General features: G+C 43.3%; 1 protein-coding gene across 1 annotated transcript; it reads right to left on the bottom strand.

Annotated features, from left to right (window-relative positions):
• Window positions 1-1,490: 1,490 nt before the first annotated feature.
• On the bottom strand, window positions 1,491-10,693 carry bmp4 (bone morphogenetic protein 4). The gene is made up of 4 exons (XM_071498505.1): window positions 10,409-10,693; window positions 6,095-6,217; window positions 5,020-5,384; window positions 1,491-2,678 (listed from the first exon to the last, which is right to left on the bottom strand). The coding sequence occupies exons 3-4, from the start codon at window positions 5,375-5,377 to the stop codon at window positions 1,825-1,827; spliced, it is 1,212 nt and encodes a 403-aa protein (XP_071354606.1). The 5' UTR covers window positions 5,378-5,384; window positions 6,095-6,217; window positions 10,409-10,693; the 3' UTR covers window positions 1,491-1,824.
• Window positions 10,694-12,541: the final 1,848 nt, after the last annotated feature.

Here is a 12,541-nt window from a genome sequence, read left to right as displayed (position 1 = left end):
ATGCATGTGTACCTCCGACCCTCCTGCAGCTCCTTCTCCTCTGCCTTCAGCCACTTCAAAATGAAATTCTTCTCTGTCTTCTCCTCCTTTAGCAGTCACCCTTGTTTTTGACGCTGATATGCAGGCATCAAAGAGAAGCCCGAGGGCCCGCACACGCTCTAGTAGGAAAAACTAACAAACCTCACTTGTCATTAGAGGAAATCGCCTAATGTCATCACTAATTTATTTCACTCAACATACTAGTTAAATATCTTTCTACTTAAACTGACTAAAAAAGTTGTCTGTCTTTTTTCAGAGACAGACTCCAATTAAAAGTTAAGTGTATGCATAAAAAACTAGAGCATTAAACATGCTTTTAAGAGATTATATTATCATCTTTATATTTAAATAATGTCCAGTGGTCCACCCCTGAGACATGATGATGTACAGAGTGCTCTCTGTGAAACAATGCACAGCAAACGTCCCCCAGCAGTTCAAAGGAGCCGCTCTCTCCAAACATTATCATATAATTTGGGGCAGCCGTCAGCTTGTAAATAAGTGATGTAGAAGCCTTTTGTGTGATGGGGCACAGGTTGGAGACAGGCGTCTTTGCTCTGCCGGCATGAGCCGCTGAAGACAAAGGCAGGAGACAGAGCGTCTAACCTTTGATTCTTCTGAGGACTCAGCCGCCTTGTGTCAGGGCAGGACGCATCGGCCACAATCATGCCCCCAATGTGGGGACGTCAAGAACAATAGAGTCACTCTCCCACAGTCGGGCTCAACAACCCGCCCCAACTGCAATTGGATTAGTGAGTGTACAACCACCACATGTTCACCAAATTGACATAAAAGTGAAATTTGAGAACAATAAGACCTTAACCCACAGGCCTACTAGCTTTGAAATGGCATAGCATTTCTGTAACAGCTTCTGTTACTGAAAACTGAGAAAATTCCACTATTTGTCTGTCTTTGATGAAATCATTCAAAGCTGCTGAGATGTCAGATAATAAACCAAACATTCTTTTTATTTGGAAAAGCATCAGAAAGATTCCTCTGCTTTTATCTTTTAGTGAAAAGCTGATTTGAACACATTAAAAGGCCAAAAGGATAAATATCAGGTTTAGAATTTTGATCCAAATTCATCTTAAAACCATAACACAATTTACTTAGTACTTACTTATTTTTACACCCCCCTTATAGTAGATAGTTATTACATATATTCTATAGGACGGTAAAAGGAATTTTGTTTGAAGGCACTTTTTAAAATCATCAGCTTAATATTAAGATATAGTGGTTAATTGGAGTCAGTGTTTATTTCTGATTATTTCAATTGATTCCTTAAGAAAAATATGAGTTGTGACAAATTCACGCAGTGCTCTGATTTACGCAAATACACAAAGCGTGTGTCTTGTGATATGCTTGAATGTATTATTGGAAGCAATTCATGTTTTTATTTTTTTTCTCCAAAATGAATATAATATGAAAGCAATAAATATTACAAGTAAATAAACTTTACTTTTTAGATTGTTTTTACTATTTTCTCAATAAAAAAAACTTATACAATCTAATGTACATTATGAAAAGTTGTACAGCTTTTTATGTTTAAAATAAGGACTCAATTTATTTTTAATATGTAGATATAAATATATATATATTTTGTCAAAATATATGATCATATTGTCAAAGAAACAAAAAAAGTGAGACAAACATACACCTCAACATAAAAGTTATAAATAAGGGTCCAAGTGAACATTTTTGGGAGTAAAGACCTTCTGATTTGTTTGAGCGTCCATGTTGCTTTTTTCAAGTCGCCAGTCCAAGTCCAAGTTCTAGTTAGTTTGTGTGTTAGCGGCAGCCGCAGCCCTCCACTACCATTTCCTGGTAGTTTTTTAGGACCACCTTGTCATGTTCGTCTAGGTAGAGCATGGAGATGGCGCTGAGCTCTGTTGGCACGCAGCAGGCCTTGGGAATGTTGTTGTTCACAGAGTTCACCAGTGTCTGAACAATGGCATGGTTGGTTGAGTTCAGATGATCCGCCAGAGGAAAGGGGCATTCCCCGTGGCAGTAATAAGCCTGGTAACCAGGGGGCGCCACTATCCAGTCATTCCAGCCTACATCACTGAAGTCTACGTACAGTGCGTGGCGCCGGCAGTTGCGGTTGCGTTTACGGCCCCGTTGCTTGGGGCTGCGCTTGGTCCGGCGGGTCAGCGGGTGACCCTTTCCGTCATGGCCAAAGGTAACCAGGAGGGGGCGTAGCTGTTCCCAGTCCTCACCAGGCTCCTGGTGTAGTGAACGACTGATGCGGACGTGTCGGCCCTGGTGACGCGGCGTCTGGTTAAGGTGCAGAACCTCCACAGCCAGCCCATAATTCGGGAGGCGCTCTCGAGTCCAGCGCAGCACGGCAGGGCTGACGTCGAAGCTCTCCCAGCGCGACGTATTGTGGCGCACGAGCCGCGTATCCAAGAGCTGTGTGATCAGCTGCCCGGGCCGCGGGGGCTTCAACACCTCGTACACGTTTATCCGGTGAAGTCCCTGCTCACCTGAGAGGGAGTCAGCAATGGCCTCATCGATCTGATGACGGTAGAGCCTAAGTTCGGCGGAAGAGAGCAGCTCGTCCTCTGGGATGCTGCTGAGGTTGAACAGGAAGCGAAGGGGCATGGTCTCTCCATCCTCCAGCTCATGCACCCTCTCCATGTGCTCTGAAAATGAGCGAGAGGACAAATGTTTGCTCAAGTGCATAATTCCATAATGTTCAGTGTGTCTAATATCAACGAATACAATGTGTCGAAGATAAACTCACAACTTTCTCACAGCTTCAGATTTTCATCTTATAAATTTAAAAATATTCAGATAATGAGGTTTCCATGAATCTCCTGTTGATCTGTATTACAGCATTTTTTTTTTTTTCCCTCCATAGTTCTGATGGTACCAGGCAGCAGCTTTGAGTTGTGCTAACCTCACACTTTCACACTTCAATTGACACAAACGAATGGACATGCACACTTTTCAAGGCCTCTGGTGTATTCAAGAATATAAATATACATCGTCCACGCTTCCTTATCTATCTATAAGGATTACCCAGCCCTTCTCTCAATGCCTTTCTCTGAGCACTTTGCTGAAACACGCATTACAAGGAGGGTGGTGATTAACGTACCACAGCTACAGTATAAACACAGTGGAGGCTCCCTGTTCCACGCTCAGTCTGCAGATTTCTGGCAAGATCACCATTGTTGGGGAAAGGAATGTTGTGTCTACTATTTTCCTGCTCAATCCACCCCTGTTATTTCACACCCAGGCCCTAATCTTACCCAGGTGGTTCTCATTATTAAAACCTGCTGTGTTTTTGATTAGCTCTGCAGTTTGTTCACTTAAGACATTTATCATTTTCATCATGAATAATCATTAAGGAGTCAGACAGTACAGTAGAATCTCATTTATCTGAAGCCCATGGGAACGGACGTCTTGCGAGGGAACGTGGTGCATTCAAATCTTCACCCGAAGCTTATTCAAAATGTGCATTCACACACCTTCTCCTGCGCCGCCTGCTTTGTGGTTTAATTTGCAATCGGAATGATGGAAAAGCAAGGACATGTCACCTGTTACACCCAGGAAATAAAAAAAAACACATAGTTCTTGCTGAATTAATGAGGTATGGTGACATGGTTTACCTTCCTCATAAACATGCCTCCTCACCTCACCGTCCATCTGCTGCAGACTGATACCGCACCGTGTTTTGGACAGATCAGTCAACTGAATCACACTATCGCACAATGGTGCTTCCATGAAAGCAAGCACTCCCACTCAAAAGACCTCAAAGCGTATCATTAACATAGTTTAGCAGACGAGAAGGAGGGTAAATGCCTGTAGAGAGCAATAGAAACCTACACACACACACACACGCACACATGCATGCACATACACATTGCATCACAGGCAGAAGTTCCTCCTCCAGCGGCGGTGCTCTTTCTTCCCTACTAGCCTTGGTACGTTGCCGTGTTAGTGTGTGTTGGCGTGTGTTACCACTAGCAGTGTGTTTGACAAGCCCCATTAAGGCTGACTCATCCCTCCTTCCTCACTCCTCCCCCTAAGGGCGGACATGTTCTGCAGCCCTAAAGCTCCCCGGTTTTCTCAGTTCACTATCCTACGAGGTCACTCGCTAACTCTCATATATTAGCTCAGAGTCCTACTACCGATCCAGAGGACGGTTTTCAAGCATTTACCCGACACGTTTCGTTCGATCTTTCCGACCCCAACTTACATTTAACAGATCAGTCAACCTGCAGTTTCTCTGAGCCTAATTGAAACCTCTGCAGCTGTCGCTAAAACCAAGCAGGTCCAAGTCACAATAAACAGAAACCCTTCTAACGTTCCAGTCTTTCTATCACACCAGCTTCTGAGACTGTTTTTCCATCTCTCCGGAGAGCTGCAGCGTCTGCTTTCAGCACCCACATTGTTGGCAGTAGGGGCTTTATTTAGAAGGCTGCAGAGTAGCATTAAAGATAATTGCACGTTGAGGAAGGTCCTTCTAAAAGAGCCCTCCATATAAACTGGAGACATGAGAGAGGAGCACACTTCAATTCCAGGCCAAGACCGAGCTTTTTTAAGCCATGTTCTGCTGGGTGGGGTGAGAAGTGCAAGTCAGTAATATGAAGGTATGCTTTTTCTTCAGCTGCTAACCAAACACGCAGAGTTTTGTCAAACGAGGCTCTTGAGAGCTTGTCTAGCAGATTTTTTTTTTTTTGCCCCTCTTTAGACAGTGTTCGGTGACCACATCCTTGGATTCCTTGGTTATGGTGAGATGGGTGGAGCTGCCTTACAATCGTGTTTCAAGGGATGTAGGAAATGTTTTTTTCTAAATCCTGAAAATTTCACAGTCCTCAACCAAGCTAATGAAATATACGACAAAAATTATTAGAATGTCTGGCAACCGTGACCTTGATCATGGTGTAATGTTTCTGTGCTGCCCTGATGCATGTATCATCTCTTATTTCTTATTTTGTCCTTTTTTATTTCTGCCATATGACGGCAGCATTTCCTTACCTTCATGGTGGAAGCCCCTCACAGTGTTCGCTCGGCTGGCTGACCTCTCTGGGTACTCAAAAGCAATGTCATGACCTCCAGCCTCCTCAGCCTCCCCCGACTGTAGCCGATAGAGGTCCAGCAGGTAGCGGGGCACGGTGGTGGAGCGGCTGGGCCGCGGCCGCCTCTTGAGGCCGAACATGTGCAGCAGCGTGGCCTCGAAGTCCCGCAGCAGTTCATGGCTCTGAGCGGCCGAACGACCCTGCAGGCCCGGTACTTTCTTTTTCCCTTCTTCAGGTATCAGACTAGCATGGTTACTCTCTCCCAGCAGGACTTGGCATATTAAAATGACCATCAGCATTCGATTACCAGGAATCATGATGTCTCTGGGGGAACAGCAGATGGCACAGGGAGATAAAAGATTAGGAGAGAACTGGAAAGAGCAGAGGGGAAGAAAACACAAAAAAAGGAGGATAAGGAAGGGAGAGAAAGGCCTCCATTTTAACTGACATAAAAGATTTGATTTTGATTTTTCTTCCATGTCTTCACCAAAACACCTTCTTCACCCTCTTCTCTAACTGTTCCCACTGAGCGCAGCTCTAATTGGTGTTAATAGTCCAGTCTGCCTTGTTTACAGTAAAGCAGTCGCTGATCAGATAGACCACTTATAGTTTATCTTTGGCGACGTCCTCCAAAGGTAAACAGCTGGTTCAAGAAACCAACTTTTTTGAATGGAATCTGAGGGCCATTCCTCTTCGCTCCCTCCCTTCCCCCTTGTCTCCTCCCTTCTCCACTATGATTAGACAAATAAAAGAGGCAGCCCCGGGGTCAGAGCAAATTCTTAACTTGATAAGAAGCTACGGTCCCTCACAGTCTGCTCCAACAAGCCATGGGGCAAACCAAGACTATGTGCCACATATTTAACTGAAAAAGCGCTTCCTCATACAAATACATTGTCCAACACGCTACAGGGACTTTCAATTCAAGTCTGGTTGAGCCACATAAATCAGTGACTGATTAGGCAGAGAGGGAATGATGCGAGATGCGGCTATGTGTCACATGGCACAAATTGAAATGGCATGGTCCACTTACTTACCGACAGAAAATAAAGCATGGGAAAACAGTCCATGTTTGTTGGGAGGAGGCAATGGACACGTTTTTCCAGGAAATGTTAGGTGGTGTTGGGCGGCTGCAGGAGAACGTTGGAGTGACCCTGTTCCTGAAAGATACAGATAAAAACACAGGGAAATTATAAACTGAATGCACTTGCAAACACTTCAGGCTACTACCTGGTATTTACTTAAAGAGTGGTCGAGGGAGTGTGTCTGTATATCTGTGTCAGTGTGTGTGGGTAAGAGAGACCCGGTGTCTCTTTAAGGCTTATCATTTTGGCTCATGGGCTAAGCTAGCTATTTACTGTAACTGGAATGTAAGGAGGTATGTGCCACAACACAGAGAGCGGATCCCTAATGCCTTTACACTCACCTAAGACAGAAAACACATCTCATAAAATAATTACAACTGTTCCAAAAACTAAGCAGAAACCTTCAATGAGCATAAAACATTAGATAACCACCAGATTCAACTGAAAAAAAAAACAACAAACTTCCCTATCATGTTCACACACAGACCAAAGAGCTGATAACACCACTTTGATCAGGACTGGTAAAAATCTATATCCAAGAGGGCTTTCACAAGCCGTCTCCAAGTGAACTCACTCAACCTTTATCCCTCCAAACAAGTGAGATCAGCCATTTCAGACAAGGAACTAAACAGATCCAACTTAAAAGGGCCTCATCTCTTAGTAACGCTCCCCCACTTGAGGGATCAAACAGGTTGTAGTGACGCTGATGACAGGCCTTCTGCTCTTTGACATCGTCATCAGCAGGAGAGCCGTACCTTCACCACTAGAGGATAAAAATGGTGTTTTGCAGGGTATATTTGGCTCTTAAACTTAATGAAATCACACCAGTCAGGATATTTTCTTGGCTCCAGGAGACTACTTCAATTAAAAGCTTTTATGAGTAGCATCTCCAAATAAAACCTTTAAAATACTCAATTAAAAGGAAAAACAAAAAAAAACAAAAAAAAAGATTATTCACAACTTTAACAGTCTGCTTTTCCTCTGTCAGGTTTAACAAGCATAGCAGTGTAGCTCTAATGATTCAATTCTTTTACACGTCATTTAAATGTGTTAAATGCTGCTGACTCACACTAATAAAATTACTGAATTTTTGACAGAGTGACCACAACAACAACAGCACCATGGAGCAGACATTTCAACTCTGTAGCAACGTACTGTAGGTCTTTGGTCATCATTTGGAGCCTGTTCTGCTGGAGAGTACCCAAGCATTACTACACAGTGAGGATGCACATTAACAGGAACACTGTGTGTATGTTTGTGCGTGTGTAATATACAGTTTGTGTGTTTGTGCGTGTGCGACTATGCCTGGCTTCGTATCTGTGCGATTAATCTCGGCCCCTGCATGGCTCACTGTACATGCAATCAAGGATCTTTTTCCTAACAGCATTAGACTTTGACCTCCGATTGACCCCCCCTTTCTCGGTCATGACACTAGATCCAGTGTGCACGCAGAAAGGGTGATGTGCAGAGTGTGTGTGTGTGTGTGTGCATGAGCTAAATGGTGTGCGTGTCTGCACGCGTGCACGAGTGTGTGCCACTGTTTGCATGTTCGTGAGAACTGTGGCAAAGAGAGAGGAGGGTTCAGAACATGATCAGCTCTATTACCCAAGGGGTGGGGGGATAACGTGTGTGTGTGTGTGCGTGTGTGTGTGTGTATGAGTGAGTGAGTGTGTGTGTGCACATCTCTGACAACAAACGTTCATTGTACAGAGAGGGCCTCTCCCATGATTACAGGGATTCATAGTACTCAAAAACACTGACCATACAGAACATCTTGTAACTGTAACCAGCCACTGACAAAGCTGCAGGCTAAAACAGACAGACACTCAAAGTGGTGCGATGATGATGAAAGAAGATGTAAGGCAGACAGGGAGTGACTTTCAACTCTGGAAAAAGTCACCGCGTTCATGTTTGCTGGCCTGTTTTCACCAGTGGTGATTAAAAAAAAAAAAAAAAGCCAAACAAGGTTTTAAACCAAACTCTGTTCATTTTTTCAGTGACTTTCCAGCACATTTATCAGCAGTGTGGACATTTACTCCTCAAACAGCGAGAGCAAAACAAAACTTGAGGATTATACATTGTTTTAAGAAGTTTCCCACTCTGAAGACATCTGAACTGTGCGACAGACGGAGAAAGATTTTGAAACAACAAATGCAGACCAGGGAGCAATTAGGCCGGAGCAGTCAACTGCCCTTGGCTTTGCTCGGTCCCCCTTGGCCTCTCTCCCTCCCTGACAAGAGATAATGTGATCAGACTATGCACATGGCTCTTCAGATGTGTTTCCTGAGGAATTTGACAGTGATGGTGGGAGGGAGGGAAGATGAGAAATGAGGGAGGGAGGGAGGGAGGAGGGCAACAGGTTACCACGGGAACTGCCAAATGTATGGCCTGATTTTGTCATTTTAGATGCCAGAAATCGGTTTACCAACACGTTTATATAGTCATGGGAACAGTGTTTTGTAATAAGCTGCTATATTTCATGCTGGGTATCCTGGGTATACAGCTGGAGACCCTGTTTAGTTCATTGTGAGACGGTGTATTTGTGATTAAAAATAACATATCCTTCTTAACAAGGGAATTTTAATGGTTTGCTGACTCTCCTGATAACAGCTGGGTTGTGACTAAAGCTTGGAGGAGTTTAAATAATAACTAAGGCTTCCCTAGGATTCAGTGTGGCCAACAAAATGCAATATCCTCATTTCTGTTGAAAGAAATAAAACAGAGACCTGCAATGTCTGTTGTTGTTGAATAGTGGTTTGGGATTTTATTTGCTCCCAGTGAGCAGTTTAACAGTAAGAACATTCACAGTCAGTGAGATCACTGAAACCAGGTTAATGGTTTTGTTAAGCTGGAGTATACTCTGAAAGAAAACAAGTCCGATAGAAATGACGAGCTGCACGACTCTGTTCCCTTTAAGAAGAATTTAAAAAAAAAACAAAAAAAAAAAAACACTTTGGCGATGTCAGATGCTCTCAGCTGATTTGCATCACAGGTTTAAAGAGTGATAAATAACAAAAAAAAAAAAACAAAAACGTAAACCCCCCCCCCCGAAAACCTAAAATATCAAGAAGCACCAGCAACAAAAAGTCAACACCTGGACCAATATTTTCCTGAAGCAGCAAAAGAAACTGCTTCTCTTTGCCAGACGCGAAAAAAAATAAATAATATATATATATATATATATATATATATATATATATATATATATATATATATACATATATAAATATCCAAATATGAAAAGCTCTTGCATTCAAAGTTTGGCGAGTCTGTCTCCCTGCACCATGGCGGAGAAATTTGAGATGAAAAGTAAAGGTGTGTGCCAAGGACGCCATGCGCCCGCAGGCCGCAAAATGCTTTCTCTGCTGCTGCATGACTGGATTAAATGACACAATTTAACTGTATAATCGTTCGTTAAAAACAGGTGCAAACCTGTGGAACATGTGAGTCCTTGTAGGCCTATTACACTGTCGCTCGACAATTATAAACCGGATTCAAATCCACTGTAACTGAATGCCTCTGCAATGTGTTGGCACTGAGTGTTTTTGCAGAGACTTTTGTCATTGTTGGACAGAAATGGGCCGTTTTAAAACTGGCTCAATAACGCATGAGTTACTGTTGGCCTGAAGGAGAAGCGGAAGTGAATTGGAGTTTTATGAAAATAAGCTCAAGATATAAACAATGTCATTTTTTCCATCCTGGCTTCAAAGTCGGAGCTGTGTCATCTCTGTCTTCTACATTACGCACACCGGGATGACACGAAGCAGACACAGGTGTTTAATCAGGGGGGGGGGGGGGGATCTCTGCCAAACTTCGGGAAAGAGTCACAAATCTACATCGTGTAAATATTTGTACTTGTACTGGAGAAATGGGAGCGCAAAGAAACTGAAAGCTCTGTTTGGAAATGACCTCACGGTGTTGGTTTGTCACTGCTCCGCTCTCCGGCACAAAAGGCTTTAACCTGTTACGAGCTCCACCGGGATCACCGCGCTGTTCGCCCCCGAAATACACTTATCTCCGTTCATCTCAGCTCCTCCGTCCCCTTGAGGTCGACTTTTAGATTTTTAAGGGGGCTCGTACCCTTCTACATTTCTACAGGGGAAGACCGCACATGTCCCAGTGAAGTCTGTTAAACGCGCACAAACACCGAACAACCAAGACCCAAAGTCACAAACTGTCAGCGGGCTCCCTCCCTGTGTTTATTCAACAGATTCGCTCTCTGAAAGCTCCGGTTGTGTGCGAGTGTGTCAGGAGATGAGCGCTTACCATCAGTAGAGGTACAGGTATCCTCGAATGGAGTGAATGTGAAAGGGAAGGTGTCAGGGCAGTCCAGGCGTAAAGCCGAAAAACGCCGAAATGAGCCTTAAAGGAGAAGCTCGGTGCCTTCTTGGCTCATTAATCCTTTAGTGACACCTCTGAAACGGACAAGAGGGGAGTGCGTCGGAGTGAAGGCCGGCTCTCGGGCTCTGCAGCGGGGTTTCCTATCCGTCTCCAGTACGGTTCGTGAGGGCAGGCGGTGAGCGCAGGACGGGAAAACTTTCCAAATGATCCAGCATCTATGGCCCCTTGCAGTTTTTATCCCTCCCTGCCTCCTCCTCCCTCCCTCCCCGACTCCCACCTCCCTCATCTGTCTCGAACACCTTGGATAACCCCCCTTCTCTCCTCCTCCACTTAAAATAAAGAGCTCGTTGCGCGCTGCATTGTCTTTCTTTCTTTTTCTTTTTTTTTTTTTCATTATGTGAAACTTTGTCACTTTGCATTTAAATGCCGGGATCCAGACAACAAACCGCGAGGTAACGTCGCGATCCTCTGAGGGAAAAAAGTGCAGATGTAAACAGTTGGTTTCTGAAGAGTGGCATTTATTGGCCACAGAGGTAAACTACTTTTAGGAAGCCTAACTTTTAAGATTTATTGTTTGGATGAACAATCAAACCAGACCTATAAAAATGTAAAAAAAATTTTTAAAAAGGGAAAATATTTTCCCTGCTAATTATGCGCCTAAGCAATTTTTTTTTTTTTTGGGGGGGGGGGGGTCATGAATGGATTATTCTTCTGAAAAAATATTTTTTCCTTAAGCAGTTATGGGAACAGCTACTGAGAAGTCTGGCCCCTATAGAGGCCATCAGGAGAGTTAATGAGGCCCTTAATAGTTTGTCACTTGCTGTCACTGATATCAAGAGAGACACAAACTGAAGTTCTTTGTCCTTTACAACTCAACAGCTTCTTTTTTTAATTAAGTTTACATAGTTCTGATCATATATATATAGATATATCTATATATAAGATATATCTATCTATATATATATATAGAGAGAGAGAGAGAGAGAGCGAGAGAGCCGTTTTAGACTAGCTGACCTTTCAGAACATTAATGTGTAAAATAAAGGATAGAGAGGGATCCAGTGGGGGGCCCTCTTCAGGGACTCCTGGAGGTCTACCACTCAACTCTGTGAATCAGATCAAATGCTGCACACTGTCTGATGTATTCTCATATGAAGCTGTAATTTTCTTAATGGTCACTTTAAAAAATTTAAATGATTTTATCCATTATAATCCCACATATATTTACTCACTGCATTTACCAATAGTTTACCTGGAGCTGGCGACAGATGACAGACTTGGCTCGCTATTGTTTGAAGTAGAAGCAGCTTTTTGTTGTCATTGGGATGCAGTGTGGGGCAACCTTCATCGAGCTTCTATGCTCTGGGGAATTTCCGTCCTCACAGTGATCAATACTGAAGACAAAATACTGAGGTGGATTAATTATCTGATAGACTGCATATCTCTGTGATGTGTCATTGTCATAGCCCCAGGATCTACCCTCAGGTAATGACTAAATCAATCATTTGGCACAAACTTTGCCACACATTTTATGAACAGAGAGTACACCAAAAGGAAGTAAAACACAGAGTCACCCTGTATTGAAACTTGTCCAGAAAGTTTAATTTCCAAAGTAAAGTGAATTTAATCCAAACATCTGCTGCTCAAATAAGGGTTGTAGGTCTGAGATGCTGTTATTTACAACTTCTGCACAGAGATAAATTGGTCTCAGTTATTCTTTCATGTTTCGAATCTGCTCTGGATCTCTGCTTCTATTCCTGGGGTCATGTACATGCCTTGAGAAAAACTTTCCTTGTGTTGATTGGGACTCAACAGTGGTTTATACAGAACAGGAGATCTGGGAAGCAAATAAACTGGCAGAGAATCAGAGAATTTATTTTGTTAATCATTATTGATCTCCTCAGTCACCCTGACAGGCTTTGGTTGGAAAGTCTTATGCCCCATTGAGCTCTTGACTGCCGGGCCTTAAGATAAATCCCCATGCAAAAGCTGCAGATCTTTGGCATGTTGTGTGTGTGTGTGTGTGTGTGTGTGTGTGTGTGCATATGCGTGTGCATCTG

The sequence above is a fragment of the Trachinotus anak genome, unplaced genomic scaffold (genome assembly GCF_046630095.1).
Source record: "Trachinotus anak isolate AG129_WGS33_773 ecotype Australia unplaced genomic scaffold, CSIRO_AGI_Tana_v1 ptg000015l, whole genome shotgun sequence".
Lineage (NCBI taxonomy): Eukaryota > Metazoa > Chordata > Actinopteri > Carangiformes > Carangidae > Trachinotus > Trachinotus anak.
Note: the sequence above shows the minus strand (reverse complement) of the source record. Positions and strands in the feature narration are given on the sequence as shown.